The 22,533-nt window shown below is 33.9% G+C and overlaps 2 protein-coding genes across 2 annotated transcripts; one reads left to right on the top strand and one right to left on the bottom strand.

Moving 5' to 3' along the window:
• Positions 1-7,190: 7,190 nt before the first annotated feature.
• LOC143627949 (exocyst complex component EXO70A1-like) lies at positions 7,191-12,142 on the bottom strand. Its single transcript, XM_077097652.1, has 10 exons — positions 12,113-12,142; positions 10,438-10,707; positions 9,774-9,979; positions 9,461-9,688; positions 9,033-9,384; positions 8,427-8,632; positions 8,142-8,339; positions 7,976-8,075; positions 7,649-7,878; positions 7,191-7,314 (listed from the first exon to the last, which is right to left on the bottom strand). The coding sequence occupies exons 1-10, from the start codon at positions 12,140-12,142 to the stop codon at positions 7,191-7,193; spliced, it is 1,944 nt and encodes a 647-aa protein (XP_076953767.1).
• A 639-nt stretch (positions 12,143-12,781) lies between these two features.
• On the top strand, positions 12,782-14,845 carry LOC143627916 (photosystem II 22 kDa protein, chloroplastic-like). The gene is made up of 4 exons (XM_077097631.1): positions 12,782-13,088; positions 13,726-13,845; positions 13,946-14,186; positions 14,468-14,845. The coding sequence occupies exons 1-4, from the start codon at positions 12,897-12,899 to the stop codon at positions 14,710-14,712; spliced, it is 798 nt and encodes a 265-aa protein (XP_076953746.1). The 5' UTR covers positions 12,782-12,896; the 3' UTR covers positions 14,713-14,845.
• The last annotated feature ends 7,688 nt before the right edge of the window (positions 14,846-22,533 follow it).

Here is a 22,533-nt window from a genome sequence, read left to right as displayed (position 1 = left end):
AATATAGTGGTGTAGGGTGTGTGTGTATTTTGAGTGTGTAGAGATTTATGAAAGATGGAAATGATAGTTAGGGTTTTAGGATGGTTTAAGGGGTATTTATATCCCTTAAAGCCCATGGACCTAAGGCTCATTCCCTTTAATCCATCTTAATTAGTTCAAGTCCATGATCTTTATAAATACTAATTAATTATTTAGGCCCAATGACTAAACGCGACTTTCTTTTATTAAATACGAAATTTTAGGATGTTACAAATAGATTACATGTTCAAAAATGTGTTAAGTTTCGACAGAGTGTTGTGTATAGTAGGTAGGTTTCCGTGATTTAAGGACATACGAAAGTAGCATTATTGTGATGTTCTAAGTTTTTTTTCATTTATTTTACCAAATTTAAAGAAATTAAACCTTATTTTCCTTCGCCTTCAAGTATTTCTTAATTGCTCAACATAATAATAATACAACAAAAATCATGTGGCTTATTAGGGTGGGAGGGGCACTCCCCCTTAAACTACAACAATCCACACTACAAACCAATTAACATGTTCCACCTCACTTTAACCTAATTTGGTCGTCCACTGTTTGTGTCTCCGGTTTGGTATGCCCATTTGGTTGACGATGTTGCTTTGTTCTTCGGGTAATTTGGATTTAGTGTTAAAATAGAGAGACATGTGTATATATTTTTAAAATAGAAGGAAAAATAGAAAGAAGTGTGTGAGTTATGGGAGTTTGGTTCTAGTTGAGGCGAAGATGTGCCCCGTTTTCGGCTTGCAACACTCTCTTTCAACACTAATGGGTTATAAACAAGTATCGTGGTGGATTCCAAGTTTGCATATATTTTACAGATCCTGTTGGATAAGATGCTTAGTTTGGTTCATGGTTAAACATATAGTTTAAACTGATTAGTGAATGCCAGGGCTTTATGGTCATTCTTGCAAAGTTGTTTAAAGTAAATTAAAAGGTTTAACCTGGAAGTGCACAACTTATGAAACTTCAGGGGTTATACTTGTAACTTTATACATAAAGAAAACATAAAAATGTTTTCCATATATATTTTTAATGTTTCGAAGTGACAAAAGCTTTGAGATTTGTTTAAAACCACCGAACAGTCTCAATTTCAATAACATGAAATTATACTGGTTAGAAAGTCAATCCACCTTTATATTATTGCAAACAAATAAATATTGCTATAATCTATTTTCCTGTTTAATATTTTAAATCATTTTCTTGACCACCTTGGTTCGGGTCTTGAATATGTCAATGGCCCCATGGAGCATTATCTATCTTCCTATTAACTTGGACCACAAATTGCTTGAACTTAACCTACTTTTAAGGTAACTTGTTTATAAGGAAGTGAACATAGCTTAATCATGGAGCGTGTAACAAAAAACATAATTACAATACCTACAATTAAGCTTCTTAAAATCTATCACGCATTCTGTTTTCTAAGACCATGCATAATGAGCATTATAAGGGCGAACAAAGCCCTTACACCATCACTCGGGGTATTACAGAGGGCATGAAAGGGCTTTGGCATTGCTTCAATAAAGTCTATGTGTGTTTTTATGTGGTTATGATTTAAAAGACATTAACCATTACACATGTTGTCGGCTGAAAATCGTCTAATTTGTAGCGAGGGTATCACCATTTAAGCAAAATCTATCTAGTAATATAGTTGCATTCCATCTACTTTATGATTATTCTTTGCAATCGTATCATATTAACTTCAAAGTGACAGAAAACTTATAAAAGAAATAAAGAAAATGCGGACCCAATGAAGATAAAAGAGGAATTGTTGGCATCTGGGAAAGATTTCATATGGAGACAAAGTTTCCACAACCACATTCACAGAATCATCAGGCCTTAAGAATATATTTTTAGTCTTTAACAAAAGAAACACAATGACAAAATATATACTTTTTCCTTGTAAGCTATTGTTGGATAACATTTGAATGATTTATTGACACAGAAGATAAATTTATAATATGAACATTATATCTGAATTACTAGATGACTTTTACAGCCGTCTGCTCACGGGTCTAGCCGTCTAGGAGAGGTCGAACATTTTGTTTTGTGGTTTGTCCCGTTTAACTCTTCGAGTCCAAAAAAAATAAAAAAAAATCTTTTAATTATCCTTCGACCCTTAAGATTTTAGTTAAAAGTTTTTAACAATGCAATAACTCTTATATTCTTCTACAAATTCACTCATTAAGTTCGGTCAATACTCAAAATAACCAAATACTAACTAGACTCCTAAATAAAATAGAAAACCAAAGTATGGTAGCTAGACTTAAGTAATACAAGTAATAAAAACCCAACAAGATAAAATAAAATCTAAACTGTTAAAAATATATATGGTTTTGTGATGATTATGTTGTGAGTTATAATGAATCAATCTTCTCACCCTTCTTTCGCATTAACTTTGGTTCACATGCGAGTTGCTTATTCAAGTTATAGGACCATCACCATTTTTTCTCACTTGAAAAGAACTCGTCATTGAGCTCTTGGAGTGAAGAACTTTAGTTGGTGAGTCGCTTTGCTACTCTACTTCCATAAATTTCTCTACTGCCACCTTCACCTTTTGGTATCATAATTTCATCCATTATTAACTTTGTTGATGGTTGATCGAATACCCTCCACCTTAGGAACACAAATGATGCTAGCTAGTAGCTTGGTTGCCTTCGTTCTCTTTAGCATTTTATATAATTAATTTATGACTTTTCACCATGCTAATGTTTTTGTCACATACAACATTACAATTGAAATTTCTCTATGCTTGTTGTTTACCTCTTTATCTTAATGCAACACATCATCATCTTTGCGAGATTCATCGGTTTAAACTTTGAAATTATCATCAATATGAACATACCTCTCGTCGGATAACAATTTGGAATAAGGAATGGACCTCTTCATGTTAACATGTTGATAGCTACGAATAGGCTACCAACACCTCCTTTTCTTACTAACTTGATGTCAAATAGCACTATAGTAAGTACCCTTGTGATATTTGTGAACAATTTTGTCGCCTACAATCATGGCAACTTTTTCATCATCGATTATGTCAATATTATTGACCTTAGTAGAAAGATCCTCCAACGCGTGTCACAAACCATTAACCCCATGATATCCATAATTTGAGGATGTTAATTTACTTCAGCGCAACGTGACATCATGATACTAGCTAACATGCTCTGATACCATCTGAAGCTAACCACAAGCGCTAAATATTGCTTGTTATGCTCTACCAAATGTTTAGATAAAGTTCAAATGGGAGAACACTTATTGTAATATCGAAAGTTGTTTTTAGCAATAAAATGAGTCACTACTTATTTCAGTAAGTCATTAAGTAACTAAATATGTACTTTTCAATGAAATATGAACTTGAAAATAGAACTGATTTCGGCCTACGTAAAGAACCCACTAGACGTATTTAAAACAAATAAAAAAACTCAACAATAAAAATAATAACTCATAATAAAATATGGTTTATGATATGATTATTTTGTAACTTATGGTTTATTTTGGTCATGATCCTTTTGCATCCCAATCGGTTCACATAGAGTCGCCCATTCTAGTTATTAGCCTCGTATCATATTGTTTTCTATATTTCTTCGGTGCTATAGAAAATGATCAATGGATCTTCGACGGAGGCACTTAGAATTTGAAAAGGAAAACCAAAAGCAAAAAAAATACATAATCACAAAAATCCCGTTTGAGAATCCTCTTATTTATTTGTATTCCGTAGCTAACCTTTACATATATCATTGACACAAATTCAATGTTCTTATATATGCTAATTTATAATTTTAAATATTTTCTCTTGATATACAACATGGTATTACGTACCCAAAATAATTTTTATATACATAAACCTTGTATTTTACTAAGAAATTTTAGATAATATTTACAAGCATTTTAAGTGCATGAAAAGTAACCAGCTTCTGTGTGGCATGTGGGGCTACGCTGCAAAAGCAAAAGAGAATGTTTCAAAATTCCAAGAAGAGGTAGCTAGTAAGATCATCTTCAAATCATCATATCATGCATTTGCATTCCGTGAAAGCAAGTCAGGTAATATAATACATAAGCATGTATGTACCATTGAAGATAGTGACGGGTCAAGAAAAAAGATGACAAATGGTGCGGTTTTAGTTTTATCAATTTCCCAATGTAAGGGTATGTTTTTCTTTTCTCAAATGCACATTTGGGTTATTTACTTCTTGTAAGTTTTTTCCGGTTTATTTTCTTAATAATATTGTCACATATATTATATTTAACCTTATAAAATTAATTGATAAGCGATAACGAAATTCTAACAATGCTAGAAAAACAAGTACTACCGACAATCACAGTTTGACAAAAATTCCCGGTGACTTAGCATATTTGGGATTAAGTTTGAAAAATGCTTATTAGTTTTTTGATGTTTTCAAAAAGCCAATAAGCCAAAATGTGTTTGGCAATTACAATTTTTTTTTATTTTAGCTTTTTGAAAGGGTTAAAAAACAGTTTTAAAATATCCCCGAATCCAGACTTTTCAAAATTGCTTTTTAAAAAAGTCAATAAGCATTTTTCAAACTCAATCACAAACATGTTCAACCGATCACAAAAAAATAATAAATAATTACAGGTTAAAAAGATATAATTACACATTGAGAATTATTTGGTAATTTACTTACATATCAAGAATATCTAGGCTAAACAAAAAAAAATAATAATAATAACAATAATAGACTTTTACCAACGGGCAACGGGTTAGAGGTGCACAAAAAACCCGAACCCGGAACCGGACCCGAAAGAAAACCCGAAACCGGTTTTTCTAAAACCCGAGTTTTTAATACCCGAACCCGAACCCGGGATAGGGTATGACTTTCAATGTTGAAACCTGAACCCTAACCCGTACCCGATCTAAACCCGATAATACCCGAAACCCGGTTCTAAGTATACCCGAAACTCGGTTTAAGCTATACCCGAAACCCGGTTCTAGTTATACCCGAAACCCGGGTTTTTTGCATACCCGAACCGGATTTTTTGCTTGCTAGGATATTAGTGTTTATGCACATGTTTTTCTGTGGCTGTCCACAGATCTATAGTCGTTCTCCAACGGTTCTTTTTGGAGCACGTATATGATATAAATACTTGTTTAGAGCAACACCTTTTGATATAACAAACAACAACTGAAAACACATAAAATATATATTTTTTGTATCATTGTTTAGTTGTTTATGTATGTTTGAATGAACTTTAAAGTTTATATGCAAAAAAATGGAGTTAGGATAAAAAAATGAAGCAGACCCGTTAATAGAAGAAAACTGTAGAAAATAGGTTTTTTAATACCCGGAAAATAGGGTATTCAAAACCCATAAAACGGGTTTTTTTCAATACCCGAAAATAGGGTCTTCAAATACCCGGGTATTGAAGACTCGGTTCAATACCCTACCTGAACCTGGTACACAGGGTATGGTTTTTCAAGCCAATACCCTACCCAAACCGACCCGATTATTGTTAATACCCGATTTTTCAATACCCGATCATACCTGAACCCGGTTTCATACCCGAACCTGGTTTTTCATAATACCCGATTTGTGCACCTCTACAACGGGTTACCATTATGTTTGGCATGTTTGGGGACTAGCCTGGCCCAGCTCAAATAGACAACATGCTATATGGGCTTTATGCTAGTTCCATATGTGCTGAATAACTGAATATCCAATTACCCACTAATTAATCCACACTTTGGGTTAGAATTTGGGCTACATTTATCACGCCCAATAAAAGTATATAACAATTAACAACTCTCAGTTAAAAAGTAAATTTGTTCCAAGATACATATTTATCGCCAAACAAAACTAAAAGAACAAGTTAGACTATCATCTTATAAAATTCTCTTATTTACTACCTTAACAATATTTTTGCCCATGACACTAAGTATTAGCATAAGGTTTGGAAAAGCAAATGTTTTATCACTTGTTTACACGTCAAGTTACATATGGTAGGAAGATACACCGGATCTTAGTGTCGCAGAAGAATTAAAGAGAAACTTGATAAAGAAAAAAAAAGGTTTTTCGCCTGCGGGTTGTTGTAGTTTGTTATATTTCAGTTTTAGTATGGATGTTTAATTGTATTTTCAGTTTATCAGATTGTAGACACGTTTGTAAATAGTGGTGTCATTCTTCTTTTATAATTGAAGATTGAGAAACAAATAGATCTGTTCATTGTCTACAATGTAATGTTTTTATTCTTTTTCTCATTCCGTTACTGCAGAAACATAACTTTTTCATAGATAAATATGTATACTTTAAAAGATATGCGATAAATTTTCCTATTGATATCTTTCGATTAATTATAAATTCATCTATTTGAATGTTATCCACAGGACAACATTTCACAAATTGGCAAGTTTTATAGACAAGTACAAGATTGTCACTTTCTTGGGTATAAATCATATATAGTCCTCTTATCAATTGTACATGATTTTGATCTTTAAGGATCTTTCACGGTAATGTCTCGCACTCTTTAGTGATATATCATATATTTCAATTGGAGATATCACTACCATGTAAATGAGTATTTTGAGACGGGTGTGAGGTATCAAATCCGTCACTAAACTTGTGTCTGTCTTGCGATGAAAATCATTCGTTTCAATGAGACCGAAATTGTGATGGCTTCATTTGGCTGCTTATTTAGCTACAAGTTTGCGATCAACAGTTTTCGTGTGACAAAATTTGCAAAGGAAACCATTTGCAATGGTTTGGGCCTTCTTGGGCATAGAGATTGCCTGCTAGATTTCGGCCCGAAAGGAACAACCAAACCTATCAAGCTGGTCAACATTTCAATGATCCTATAACGAGCTTCACGAGATGATCTAAAATAAACACACAAAAGATTACAAAAATTGAAAATACCTTGTAAAATACACTATATCAAGTCTAATAATTTAAGCACTTCCTTGAAAACCTTTAGTTCATATTTGATGGCACAACAACAAAACTTGCACTTCTAGTGTTCTAGCAAATTAAGCAAGAGGGGTCTAAGGCATATGAGACAAAGTTGTAATATAAATCTTTGAAAGAATATAAAAAAACCTGACATTTCAACAATAAGAATGAATGGAAAATTCACCATTCACCAGTTTATTCATCTCATCTTGTAACTAAAAAGAATATAAAAAAACTTCCATTTCAACAACAAAAAGGCTCTCATCAAATCAAACGCTTTTGCTCTGGCGCTACTTTTCCCTCGAAAAATTCCGCCAACATTCTCTCAAGATCCTCTGGCGTGAATCTAATGTATTTTGTCGGGTTTTTACCACCCTCAATCAAAGGTCTACATAATTACAAAACTTGATCATGTTACTAGACAAATGCATAATATATATACACCTACATAAACAAACAAATTGGAAAACATTTATATCATTTTATTACTAACCTAACTTTTTTATTAGTGTAATAATGAGTTAATTACTAGAATGCTTCCTATAACTTGATTCAAGTCAAACCTTTGGGTAGTATGTCCAAGTTGAAAGTTTAAGGTTTATGAACTATGATTGAATTTTGTAACAAAATTTGGAATTTAAGACTAACTTATGTAGTTTTCTGTTTAAATAAAAGAACCAAAATACCCATTTATAACCAAAGAGTCCATTTATAAAACATACCCGAAACGTTTCCGGAAGGCTCTATAGGCAGGTAAAAGGACTTCGGCTACAGCCAGTCTCAGTGACTCACGTAACTCACTATCGGGAACGGTCCATTGAGATTGTCGTTGATGTAATTCTTCAAACTGAGTATTAAACGTCTTAAACTTTTCTTTAACCGTGGCTCTAGACATCCCAGTCGTGCTTATCCCGTCACTGGGTGCACCCTGAATCGTGAAGCATTGTAATATCTGATAAAACCAAAAGTAACGACAATTAGCATAGTTCGGTTAGGATTATTGATCAACCAAAAATCAAGAAAAGTGAAATATAAAAAAAGTAAAAAACCTTAGACCAAGAAATTCTTTTATACTGATTTGCATGTTGTTGCACCACTCTTCTGTGGATTTGGACCCAATCATCTCCTAACATATCCTTAGCTTCAGACCTGAAATAATAAAACGTATTGTTCGCTTAAGAAAATAAATTAACAATTTGAACAAAAGGACGGTACCTTCGCACAGATCTAACAATGTAATGAATATTATTCATCATAAATATCTGAGTCAAAGCTTGATCTTTATAATGTTTAGATTTCCCATCTAAATTATTTTGCAAAGCCTGCATTATTCGCGTTGTTATTTTCGCCAGTTGGGCATCTGGATCGATTTCTTTAAACTCCAGAAACAGTTGCTTCAATGTTGACTGGTAACTGTGTTATAAACAAACCTTAAAAGTCAACATGTTAACATTAATGGCTAAATTTTACTTGTATTAATCAAGAATGATAAGTACTTACTCAAATAAGAACTTGACATAATTGATAACATAACTAGTCAATGGATGCACAGTTCCATCTTGAACAGCAGTTTTTGTAGCATCTTTATCAACCGCTTCTTCGAAGTCAACAAAAGTCTCTTGAGCTGTCTCTGCTAACCGTTTGGTCAGAGCAGAAACAGATTCCCTCAATTCCGCAGCAGAAATGCTTGCATATAATGTATTGAACTGTAAATTATAAACTGAATTCATAATGTGAACGAGCCCGATCAGTATAGAGAAAAGTATGAAATTAGGTAACTATCCCTAACTTTCAATTATCTTTTTTCGTATATCCAGAACTCCAAACAACCAATCAATTTTTTCTATTCTATTTATTTTATAAAATAAATGTTATTTGAGGGTAGTTTTGTCATTTTTTATATTTAACTTTGCGATCACATGTAATCCCAAGTTTACATATATGTGTAATAACAAATTTACGGACGTGTAATCATAATACAATTAATACTAAATCTATAAAACGAATAAATAAAATGGTCGGTTGTTAAGAGTTCTTAAAATCCTTGAATTATTTGGAAATTTTGAAACAATCCTGATCCTATATGTGCGTATATGTATTTAGTACCTCTGGTTGAACTTCTTTCATAATTTCATACATATCAAGAAGCACAAATAACTTTTCAGGTGATCTTTTGCTTTTGGCAATAGCTTCTCCGAAGCTTAAAAGTAAAGACACGGCGCTTGCGGTTGCTTCTGCAAAACATTGATCCATAAACGAGTCCATCCCTTCAAAAACTTGATCAGGCACTTTTCTTTCTGCAGCAAATAATAACTTAACAGCAATCCGCACGAAATGAATCCAATTTCCAATTTTAGCCTCCAAAGCCTCCCATTGCATCTTTTGCACATCATCTTTACCAAGCTTTTCTACTCCAAGTTTCTTAAGACTACCCTCCATACACGCAGACCGAGCTTCCCTAAATTAATCACATTATAAACAACTGATACAAGATTCAGAATCTAACTCTTCATCATATATATATAAAGTGTCACCTGTAAATAATAAATACTTGTTGTTGTTGGCCAGTTTGAGTCATTTGCAGAGCTAGATCATGTAACAATGGTACAACTTTAGGCGATACAAGTGTCGGAGGGCGGTAAACAACGTTTTCCGCACTTTTATTATGATCCGAAGGGTTTTTCTTGCCACCTTCACCAGCAGTTGATGGTCTAAGGGAAGCAGGCAAGCAGTCCAAAAGCCTATCAGGTTCCACTGGTTTACTATAACATAAACAAACACATAACTTATTAATCAAATAACTATTAACATAAACAAACACATAACTTATTATTATTAGATGTTGACCTGCAAGAGGTTAATAGTTGTCTGAATTCTTCTTCAAGCATTAAAGAAGCCTTTTGAAGCAAAGTTGTGGAATGTGTGATCACTCCAATGCTGCTTTTAAGGTTTTTATTAGTGCTGAAAAACCGAACGATTTGTTTGAGTTGATTAACTGCTTCTAAATAACTCTCTAGATCTTCATGAGGACCTCTCATAATTTCAGCCTCAGCCTAATATTCCATGCATGCATATTAAATTATTAATATAAGATGGGGTGAGATCCGGTACAAATAAAATTAACGTATTAAACATACAAATAACTAGAGTAATTACAGTTTAGAACTAGAGTAATTATTAAAATATAAAATATTGTAAGAATAATTACTCTAGTTCAAAAGTTACAGAATAATAATAGTGTTAACATAATTACTATATATGGGTTAGGATCAAATACAAATAAAATTAACGTGCTAGCTGTGAGAATCAAGTAGTATAATTATATATACAACATAGTGTTACAATATAATTACATAATTACACTACTTGTAAATATAATTACACTAGTTGATCTCACAGTTAGTAGTTGATTTTATTTGCACGTTAACTTTCCCATATATGATAATGTGGTAACAACTTAAACACATATCTTTGATTTAAATTTAAAAAAGTAATTAATTAAATAGCCTACCTGTTTGACAAGATCGAATTGGATCAAAACCGCATCGGCAAACTTTAACGTTTTATCGATGTTTTCATGCGCTTGCCGCATCGAATGCGTCTTAATCTGCGTCGGTCGCATTGCGGTTTCGAGTGCGGAGAGGCGGAGATCGAAGGAGCCAAGAATGGAGGTCATGCTGTCGGTGATGGTCTGACTCCTGGCAAGACAATCCTTCATTGTAGCGGCTCGATCACGTAGGGTTTCAATCGTCAGATCATTAAACCCTAATTTTGATTGATTCTTTTGCAGGTTGCTTTTTCCATTTTGGAATCGAATTGGAAGAAGACGATGAGGAGGACTTATATACGTTCGGGGTTACCCCTGGGCCCCACACTTGGCAATACTCTTAGTTTTTTTTTTTAAATTTAAAATATTAAAAATGATTATAACACATATTTGACCCGTTTTGGTAAATTTTCACGATTTTGTTCGAAAACTTTTATGATTATTGAGCACGGTCATCCTTGAGTTATTTGATTCGTGACTTAGTTTACCGCTGTGAGTAAACTCAAGCTTCGATACTGGACCACTAGCAATTAGGTAAGCAATCAGAAAACATGGCTATTTACTTTTTTTAATTATTATTATTTTTTTATCATTTATTCGTTGTGTCTTTTTGATATTAATTAATTACCATTGCCAAATATTTGTTATCTATATAGTAATTTTTGTTTTTCTTTGTTAAAAGGACATATATCCACGACAGGTAGTTTTTTATTTACTTATGTAAATGTATATTTTCTGTACTGGTAAAAAATTAAACCAGTTATTAATGTGACCGGTTCTTAAATCTCGTCCGATCAGTCCGTGATCCGGTAAGACATCCGGTTATGAAAACATATACTTGAATCTCTAGCAATTGTATCAGATCTTTGGAATTTGTTTATATCAATTTAAAGAATATGTTTACTTATATATAGTTATTGTTATATAGCGGTTATATAAATGTAAAACTTAGTGGTATATTAATGAAAGCTTATAATTTTGATCATAGCATTTATTACAAGTGTTTTAAAAACCGGTTCAAACCGGCCGGTTGAACCGGTTAAACCGGATTTCGTACAGCAGACCGGTATTTTGAGTTCGGTATTTTTGGCCAGTTTGCTAGAATATCGTGCCGGCGGTTTTTGTCTAAAATACCGGTTTTTACCGGCAAACTGGTTATATGTCCGAGAAATTTTTTATATTTGCGGCCCATATTTTTTCAAAATTACTTTTAACCCAACAATTAACATTTAAACGTATAAAATTTATGACTATTTTTTTTAAAATTGAGTGTTTTTGCATTAATATTTTTAATATTGATTAACTTTTGGATTATTTTTTGTTATAGAATTATTTACTTTAGGGTTATTTTTTTATTGAAGTTACATTTATAGGAAATTATAAACGATTCAACCGGTTGAACTTTCCGGTATAACCCGGTTCAACCGGTTGTACCATTTTTTAGCTCAGTCCGGTACAAGTAAAATACTGGTTTTTAAAACATTGTAATAAATGCTATGATCAAAATTGTTTTCTGCTATATATTAAGATCGATATTTATCTGCCATGTTAGGTCTTAATTTTGGATATAAGTGAGATTCATTTTCATTTGTTTTCCTTCAGGCTTTAGAAAACGAAAAAAGAAAGAAATAAGCATTACCTCTTGTGTGGATGAACTATTGTCTATCATCTATTATATTTTTAAGAATTTATAATTTATTTATATCAACAAAAAATTCCAATTTAATTGACGTAGATCTTTTGACTATATATTCAACGCAATTGAAATATATGGACGAGGAAAAACACAAGACCTTGCCACATATATACCTTAAAATCGGATAATCTAGAAAGATCGAATATTTTTTTATAAAAACACACAACCACAATATTTAAAAAAAAAAAACTCACCAAGTATATTTTTAAATAATGATGCAACGTATTTTGTTATGATGACATAATGCGCCCAAGAGATTTACACTAATGGTGTTTTGAAGTTGTCTAAAACTTTTAAGTAGCATTAACATGTACCGAATGACAATTATTTGTCTGATTACTGATCAGCGTTATGTGTATTGAGACCCCAAAATATAAACTATGGAAATTCCGGTTATTTTCAGTGACCTGACCTGATCTGACTAGACAAAAATGTTTCTACCTACGACATTAGTAAAAAACATATGGTTGTATATACAAATAACAAAAACCGAAAAACAAAAGGATGCAAGACATAAAGATCAAGAAAATGCAAGGGTGGCAAGTGTAAATGCAGATTACAAAGAAACGTGGTCTTCTATTTGGCCTTAACAAGTGATCGTACCCTATCCTCAATCTCATCTCTTTCTATTCAACCAAATAAACATAAGGAAAACAACTCTATAATATTTCAAATAACAAATAACACAACATTTTCTAAGGGAGATAAAAGGAGCATTTAATAGAAGATGGCTCAAACTATGTTGTTGTCATCTAACACCTTCATTTCGGGCCAGCCGTTGCTTCGATCACTTAGACCCAAGCCTTTCTCGCACCTCTTAGTCCCTTCGGGTCTTATTCCAAACTCGTCTAGGATGTCTACTACATTTTCGAGCCCCATTGCTCTTTTTAAATCCAAGGCAAAAGCTCCTGCCAAGAAGGTTTGTTTTAGTAATTTCATAGTTCATGTTTGTTATAGACTTTAGTTAATTCACTATATAGTCATTCATTATCAACCTTCTAGACACTATACAAATGAAGTCACTTTCTAGTTTTTGGGTACTTTTAGTGAATGGTAAGAGGTGAGCACCGCCATGTAAGGGGCCACGTAAGTAGGAAAGACACTTAGTCACTAACTCACCATGTGTTATAGCTATTGAGTGATTTTTTATAATTAATATTAACTATTTTTGACCAATCACTTATTAAATAATTATTTAAAAAATTTTTTACCGCTCACGCCCCGACGTGATGTTCTAATGAGCGTGAGTCCTACTAGGTGAAGTCCCTTTTCACGCTCGCACGCGTAGTATAACACATGAGCTAACAATCAAATAGACGAAAATAAGTTAATAATTTTAGTTTATAAATAGTATGTAGATAACCAGTCTTGAATTAAAAACCGACAAAATTGCATTTACACTTAAGTGACACATAAAAAAGTATAAGAAATTGCATCTATTTCTCTCTTTCAAACCTTTTCACTATATGGACAATATGGTTGTATTTATGTTTTATTGTCACACAACTTCTAGAATTTGAATCATTTTAATGGAATGAAAATATATATACGCGCAGGCCGTGGCACCCCCTCAGAAGCTAAAAGTTGAAGATGGCATTTTTGGCACGTCAGGAGGGATCGGATTTACGAAGCAAAACGAGCTCTTTGTTGGCCGTGTAGCTATGATTGGATTTGCTGTGAGTGTTCACTCAATACTTTTTTGTTTAAAGATATAGTTTTATGACAATATAACTAGTATATATTATGCAAATTATTAACTTGGTATGAGTTATGTAGGCTTCATTGTTGGGAGAAGCAATAACAGGAAAGGGAATTCTATCGCAACTTAATTTGGAAACCGGGATTCCAATTTACGAAGCTGAGCCTCTTCTTCTGTTCTTCATCCTCTTCACACTCCTTGGAGCCATTGGAGCTTTGGGTGATCGCGGTCGGTTTGTTGATGAGCCCACCGGACTTGACAAGGCGGTTATTCCTCCTGGGAAGGGTTTCCGATCCGCATTGGGTCTTAGCGAAGGAGGTATGCATTGTTCGTTTGATTGTTGCATGGTTGGCTCAACTCTTTTCGTGTCTAAAGCGGATTCCAAAGTTATAGCACTTTTTCTAAAAACAATTTTTTCCTTAGATCCTAACACGTGAGTATATGATAGCCCATAACTTTTCTACGTGATCAATTTCTAAAATGCACAAACCCCATTATTTCAATAAAACATTTTAGATGCATGGGGGAGTTGCGATCGAAGATAGAATCAAATAGGAATCGAACATGGTCAAGCCCTAATACATTTGTCTTGTTTATAGGTCCATTGTTCGGTTTCACCAAGTCGAACGAGCTTTTTGTCGGAAGGTTGGCTCAGTTGGGTATCGCTTTCTCTTTGATCGGAGAAATCATTACCGGAAAAGGAGCATTAGCACAACTAAACATTGAAACTGGACTTCCAATAAGCGAGATTGAACCACTTGTGTTGTTTAATGTTGCTTTCTTCTTCGTTGCTGCCTTAAATCCTGGTACTGGAAAATTCGTCACAGACGAAGACGAAGATTAGATAAGTATCAAGTTGGGTTTTGTAGATTTTGATCATTTTATATGTATTTGTATTGTAACAATTGATGTGTGAAATGTGATTTAAGTACCCTTTTAATAAAAACTAAAAAATAGAGAATCTTATGAAATTCAAATTAATGGAATCAGTTTATTTTGTAGGTATTATAAATGTTTTAAACAAAAGTCTTGAACACTACAAATATGTTTACGTTAATTTAGTAAAATATTTTAAAGGTTGGTGTTGAATTTAATCTAGCAACTTATGTATTTTTTATCTAACAAGTTTAACTTATAATGCAAACTAAAATTGTTGCCTTGTTGGGTGATATTAATCAATAGTGTCAACGTGACTTGTGATGTCCCAACTTTATTTTATTTAATAACAATTTACAAACTCTCTATCTTCTACTTTGAAATTACACATGTTTTTACGATTATGATATTTGAACCCTAACTATTTTCAAAAAATAGAAAATATTTACTACTAATAAAGTATAGGTAATGAGTTCAAAACTTGTAATTAATAAGCATTTTTTCCTTAACAAGTCATAAAAAGACATCAAAATATTATTTTGCTTTAGGCCTCCATATATGTTGAGCGCGCCCTGACTGAGGTAACTCCATGTGCCCTAATAAACAACTATTTTTTTCAATCGTAATATTATATGAAACTAGTTTTTTTTACTCATTGCGTTGTGTCGAGCAGCTAGCACAACCCCAGCGTTGATACCCAAGAATTACAACGCTGAGTCGACGCAAATTCGACCGGTATTGATTACGTTCGTTATGTTACAGACACGGTTGGTAAAATTTGAGCGTTAAAACAAAAAAATTAATTTGTCAAAATAACAAATAAAAAACATATAAAAAAAACAAAATAATTAAAGCGATGTTTATTATCAGCAAACTCGGACGACTGTAAAATCCAAGTATTGTCGATCCCGACCATTGAGGCGGTAACTCGACATCAATTCGGTCGTTTCAATTACATTCGTTATCGTACCGGAGCTAAACAACGAAAATATATGTATATAAAAATTAAAGTGAACCAATAGCCTATTTGGGGGGGGAGTAAACTTCCGTGTCCGTGAGACCCAAGCGCTGTCGGTCACGAGTGTTGAGGCAGCATTTCTACACAAATTTGATCGGTTTTCATTACGTTCGATATGATAACTGCACTAAATAAAACAAAAGACAAAATTAACGGACTAATATATACAGTGCCGCCAAGTGGCCCAATAGAACACTTGCGGCACCAAAGTTCTAATTTATATATAGTAGTGATAGTAGCGACTAAACGAAAGTTATGGCCGAATAGAATTACTTTTTATTAGGGGTGAGATTGTCATTAACAAAAACATGGAAATTTATGAGTGATTCTTTACTTGTTAGTGCGGATCATTATTGATCAATTTGTCATAATTGAAACATTAAAATCATGTTTTAAAAAAAAATTTAATAACATTAAGGGTAATTTTTGGTATATGATAATGGAATGGACAATGAAACAAAATGAAATTGATTATTACCATTCTTTAATCATGTTATGCTAACTTATAAAAATATAATATATAATTACTTTGTGTTGTTTGGTAAGTAGAAAAAGAAAAAGTTGATTAAAAAGTTAGCAAAGTCTACTTGGACCAGCTACATAAAGAGAAATATAGGAAAAAAGAAGTAAACATTAGAAAAATGTGTATTGGTTTTTATTAATCTCAATTATCATCATTTGGTCGTTGTCGGTCTTAACTAACGAATTGGTTGCTAATGGTTCCGTCTTTTAAGATATTAATTCCCAAGGGTCCGCGACTAACCGAAACCTAACGCCGTTAGTTGCAGGATGCATGAAAAACTTTTTTGGCCGAAAAACTTAAACATTATTTTTTTTCGTAAAACTCAACATTTTCTTTCGAAATATCTTTTAACCTTTGATAAGACATAGGACTTTTTTCTAGTAAAAGCCCCAATTACTGATGTAGAAACCTTAGAACCATCGTTGGGATAGGTTGGTGGTGGTCAAGTGGTGATGATTAGTTGGTGGTGGCGGCGGGGTTCAAATGGTGTTCAGGTGGTGTTTTCTGACAAAAAGTGTTATTTTTCGGCCAAAAGCGTTTTTCCGGCGACAAACAAGTAACGAAATTATGATTTTGTTATTCGCGGACTATTGGGAACAAATACCATAAAAGATGGAACCGTAAACAGCTAATTCGTTAGTTAGGACCGACAACCACCAAAAGATAATAGTTATGATTAATAAGAAACAATATATAAAAAAAAAAAGAAAAAAGAAGCATAACTTGTATGCGTGGACTTACGAGGCCATAAAAAGTAAGAAGAAAGGTTTCAACAAGCCGGATAATATGGCAAATGCCATAGATGGTTTGGCCTACCAGTCAAATTTGAGTTCCTTACTTAGGGCTTCTATTTTAACAATAAAGTAGGTAAATAGATAAAGATAAAAGTTCAACTAAAAAAAAGATAAAAATAAGATGCGTGATAATGATTTGTAGCGAGTAAAAAAAAACAGTAAAAATTAAAAAATCATAACTCAAAATATAAATAAAAACTAAATAGCTAAAATGTTTGTCACGTCTTTCACATAAAAAAACTAGATACAATGTCGAGAAAAAAGATACAATGACGGAAATAAATAAAAAAACACAATGACAAATAAAAAAAACACAATAGATCGCAAAATATAACACGATTCCAAGCAAATATAACATAATGTTGAAAATATAACACAATATTAAGAACAAAAATGCACAACGTCAAGAAAATAAAACATAATCAATGACGGAAATAAATAAAAAACACAATTGATAAATAAAGACACAATGATTTTTTCCTCGGTATTGTGTCTTTTTTTTAAATGAGAAAGACAAGGGAAACATTTTTTGTTTTCTTTTTTTGACTTTTCCGTTATTTTTAGTTATGGCTTTTTTTAATTAATTTGTTATTTTAATTTTAGGGTTTTTTTTTACCACAAACTCTTCTCATCAATCTTGTTTTTGTCATATTTTATAGAATAACTTGACCCAATAGGTAATTATGCCATGTTTATCTTCAAACTGAACGTTTTCTAACTGGAATTTACAATAACTACGAACGAATAAGTAAGTCTCATACCCGACTTATATAATGACAAGACTATATTTATTGAACTCGTTGACTCCATGTTTATTTCTTAAACTCTAATGTTTATTCCAACTAGCTGGGTGTTCGCGCAACTCGACATTGAACATTAAGTCCGTGTCGGTACATTCGTCACTTGATGATGATAGTGTAACATTGTGAAAGTTTCGGGTTCAAAATGTCAAGTTTCCTAAAGTCAAGGGACCAAAAATGTCAAAATCCAAACCTTAGGGTTTAAATTAAAAATTCTGGTTTTCCTAACCCATAGCGATACGTGATGGATCAGAAGGAAAACCCATCGCGTATCACGATGGGTTGTCTGACAACGAGGCACGTGGCCACACGTGGCACAACGTCCGCCACGTGGCGACCTATATGGTGACGGTGCAACGCAACGTCGCGATACGCGACGGGTGACCAAGGAGGCCATCGCGTATCGCGATGCCTCTCCTAGTTTGCCGATAAATAGCAACTTCGGGTTTCATTCATTTTCACACCAACTTACACATACAACTCTCTCTCTCTAGCATCTCTCTAGAATATCACAACCATTCCATCGATCCACCTCGAAATCCGTGCCTGATTCCTCGATTTCCGTGCCCATTTTCCTCGTTGTTTGTACCACTTTCCACCAACGTATCAGCCAAGAAGGAGTTTGTCATCCCTGACATCATGATGATTAAGCGTGCGGACGAGTGTTAAAGTATTGGTGTTCATAGATTTGCGTGCCAAGGAAAGGTAACGAGAAAGAAGTTTGACCAAGAAGATAAAGAAGGTGAAACGTTGTTGAGGTGCTGCTTGAGTAATTAGGGTTTATAAGCCGAGCAAAGGTAGGCATAATGCCTGAATAAAATAATAATAAAATATTATAAAGGCTTAAACCTTAAGTTGAGGTTATACTCGATACCTCGATAAAATAAAAGAAAATATAACAAAGAAAAGAAAAAATAAAATTATGAAAATATACGTGATTATATTATATGTGATTCTTTGTTATAGAAATATTATTTAAGTAATAAATAACTATTCTTAAATAATAAAGAAAAGAAAATAATACGTTTCTTAGAGAAGAAGAAACATATGGTTTTATAAATAAACTAAAGGTTTATGATATTACTTTTTAACTAAATGTTTTAAAGTAAAAGGGATTTTGAACTAAAGGTTCATCGAGGTAAAGTTTATAAAATAAGACTAAAGGACTTAAGCCGGATTGTATATCCGACTAACAATTGGTTATACTCGTACTACAGGTGCGAGATAGCAACGGGAAAGACCCTCGGAAGGTGTTTGTAACATCCTACTTTTGGTTATTATAATAAAAATAAATTTCGTTATTTCATAATGGGTCGTTATCGGTTTAGATAAATAGAATACGAGTTGGGCTAGTGTTGGGTAAATGAATATGGGTTATGGACTTGGGTTAGGAAAGAAAGAAGGAAAGACCATGGGCTTAAGCCCATGATCCATAAATATATAAACCCTTAATATCCATTTAATCCTCATTCACACATATTCCATACACCACCCAAAACACACACTTAAGATTTCTCTCTAGTTCTTCCTTATATCTAGCCGAAATCAAGAAGGAAACCGAGCACCGACCCGAGGTAATGATAGTTTAATATTGTACGAGCCTAAACCGTTAGTTATAGTCGCGTAACGACGAGCCGACACCGTTAAACCGTTTAAATCACAAGATTCGGGTGGAATCGGGTATAAACCGGACCTAAGATGAGTTTAGGGATCACCCTAGCTCAAATCTGGATCAAACGTGACGAAAAACGATGAAAACGGTGGAAGAACGAGTGAGATCTCGTTTTTCCGGCGAAAACGCGGTTTTCCGGCGATGACGGCGCCTGAAAGGCGGCTCCGGAAAAGATAAAGGTGTCAGGGAATGTTCCCTGACCTAACCCTAGTTCGCTAAGGAAACTTAGAGAACTAGAGGGTGATTCTTTAGCTAGTTCACTAAGGAAACTTAGAGAACTAGAGGGTGATTCGTTAGCTAGTTCGCTAAGGAAACTTAGAGAACTAGAGGGTGATTCGTTAGCTAGTTCGCTAAGGAAACTTAGAGAACTAGGGGGTGATTCTTTAGCTAGTTCGTTATGGGAGCTTAGCGAATCAGAGGGTGATTCGTTAGCTAGTTCGTTATGGGAGCTTAACGAATCAGAGGGTGATTCGTTAGCTAGTTCGTTATGGGAGCTTAGCGAATCAGAGGGTGATTCGTTAGCTAGTTCGTTATGGGAGCTTAGCGAATCAGATGGTGATTCGTTAGCTAGTTCGTTATGGGAGCTTAGCGAATCAGAGGGTGATTCGTTAGCTAGTTCGTTATGGGAGCTTAGCGAATCAGAGGGTGATTCTTTACCCAATTCGTTAAGGGAAAAGAAACGAACTAGGAGTTTAATATAAAGACAGAATGGTCCCTGGACTTAGAAAAGAATTATATAATTACATAACAGCCCTTGGAGTTTGGCAATTTATGAAAGATACCTTTAAAGGTAAATGAGTAACGATTAACTAACCAGGTAATGATTTAATGAAGTAAAACAGCTTAGACGTGTAAGACTAATTAAGTAGCAATGAGATGACTAGAGCGGTACATAATATTGTAATTATTATACAGTTAGTCGTGCACATCTGAAGAAGGGAATAACCGTAAACGGCGAACGCAACCGCATTGAGGTGAGTTTCTAGCCCCACTTCTGTGTTATGTTTTCGGGGCTGTGTGCATACTCGATATGTTTGTTAATACACTTATCCTAAGTGATAAGTGTATGCCTTATATGAATGATGTGAAATGTATGAATGATTGCTTGTTAGTACGTGAACGATCTTCGGATATTGCACGTACTGTCAGGTTGTAGTGTAACGTATAAGGTAAGTATAATGTATTTGCTTATATGTATGAATGCGATAAAGTTAACAAACGAAGGAAAGGCATGGTTGTATGGTAACGAAGAGGGACCAGACCCTAATAATATCTGTGATGTTAGGGACCAAACCCTAATAATATCTGTGATGTTAGGGACCAGACCCTAATAATATCTGTGATGTTAGGGAGCAGACCCTAATAATATCTGTGATGTTAGGGACCAGACCTTATAATATCTATGATGTTAGGGACCAGACCCTTATAATATCTGTGATGTTAGGGACCAGACCCTTATAATATCTGTGAGGTTATAGAGCGAAAGGCTCTTTAAAACGTATGATTATGTATGTAAAGAAAGTATGAAGGTAAGAATGAAAGTATATGCACTTATGTGTGTACGAAAGAAAGTTAAGAGGTTAAGTATGAAATGTAAGAATGTATTGTATGATTATGTGATTAACTAGAACTCACTCAGCGTAGCTGACTTTTAGTATGCACGCAGGTAAGTAGAAAGAGGCAGGTAGCTTGAGGAGGACACATGGCAGAGTTGGACAAAGCTGGCATCTGAAGATTTTGCTATGATGTTTTATTTTAAAAGACTATGTTTTGTTTTTAAATGACTATGAATGCTCGATAAGACAAGAATTATGGTTATATGGTTTGAATGTTTTTAATGTTCTGCAAATTTTTTAATTAACTCTGATATTTAGAACTGCGTTTATGAGTAAATCCAACACGAAAGTAGGGCTACCGGTAACGGGGCCTTATAGTGTTTGAAGCCGATCCAAATTGAAAAAATACGCCCCAACTTTACAAACTTGTTTTCAAGACGAGTCAAATGTGTTATATGAAAAACTTTACATGAGACTAAGTGTCTCTAAAACATTTATAAACAAGGATATAAACACTGGCCTCAGGCTATCATTTACGTTTGTAAGGATCCTTACATATGTGATAGGCACATCACACCTGGTCACAATTACGCTCGCCTGCGGGGAGCATGACCTTGTGTATACGTATAGGCACTCAACTAGTCGAACGTTGCGGTGTTTGCTGGGGGATCCAAGTGTAGAGACTTGAGTTTATGAATTGTGTTGTTTTGACTTGATTATTCCTAAGTCATGATGGGTCGTGACCTACTTAGTCTCGAGAGGTGATTAAGTAAAGAAAATATTTTTAGCGTCAGCATATTCACCAGCATCCGTTGCTGACGTATTTTCTTACATTTTGCAGGTGATCAAGGTTAGCGCTTGGAATGACGAAGACCTCAAGATATCTGATTGGCTCGGATATTTTTGTTTAAACATAATATAATGTTAATGGTGGTTTTTGTAAAGTAAAACAAGTAATCCTTAAACATCAAACGGGAAACTTTTAAATCCCGTCTTTTGTATATGTAAATATTACATTTTAAATCCACAAGTTTTTCAAGACTTATGCTATTAAAACGTAACTCTGATTTAATTACAATTGTGGTACCAACATATGTGTCATACGCCTAGGCCGTGGTTTGGGGTGTGACAGATAGTGTACACGTAGCCCAAAATTGGACACGTAACTCGTGCAAAGTTAATTGTGTGTAATCGATGATTGAACACGCGTAACCGGACCGAAATGCACTTTACTAACATAAAACATGCTTAACTAACACCACGCGTGTAATTCATGCCAATTACCGGTGTAGGGCGTTGGGTTGAGCGCTTACCAAGATTGGGTTATTTTCGTTACGTGGTACTAGACACATGTTTATCGATCCCGGTACATGTAAACAACGGAATCTATGTAACTGGTGACGGAAATTAAGAAGCAAGCCTAAAA

This window comes from Bidens hawaiensis, unplaced genomic scaffold (genome assembly GCF_021521415.1).
Source record: "Bidens hawaiensis isolate Kalapana, Puna unplaced genomic scaffold, B.hawaiensis_p1.1 tig00004748_1, whole genome shotgun sequence".
NCBI lineage: Eukaryota > Viridiplantae > Streptophyta > Magnoliopsida > Asterales > Asteraceae > Bidens > Bidens hawaiensis.
The sequence above is the reverse complement of the archived record's forward strand: the minus strand, read 5'-3'. Positions and strand labels throughout refer to the sequence as shown.

Bases quoted from the DNA above. Each gene is read 5' to 3' on its own strand.
- LOC143627949 (XM_077097652.1), bottom strand. From the start codon at position 12,142: ATGATAGACAATAGTTCATCCACACAAGAG. The intron at 8,340-8,426 runs GTAAGTACTTAT...TTTATAACACAG, and splicing joins TATGTCAAGTTCTTATTTGA to TTACCAGTCAACATTGAAGC. The intron at 7,879-7,975 runs GTTTTTTACTTT...TGGTTTTATCAG, and splicing joins AAAGAATTTCTTGGTCTAAG to ATATTACAATGCTTCACGAT.
- LOC143627916 (XM_077097631.1), top strand. From the start codon at position 12,897: ATGGCTCAAACTATGTTGTTGTCATCTAACACCTTCATTTCGGGCCAG. The intron at 13,846-13,945 runs GTGAGTGTTCAC...TGAGTTATGTAG, and splicing joins TAGCTATGATTGGATTTGCT to GCTTCATTGTTGGGAGAAGC. The intron at 14,187-14,467 runs GTATGCATTGTT...TCTTGTTTATAG, and splicing joins ATTGGGTCTTAGCGAAGGAG to GTCCATTGTTCGGTTTCACC.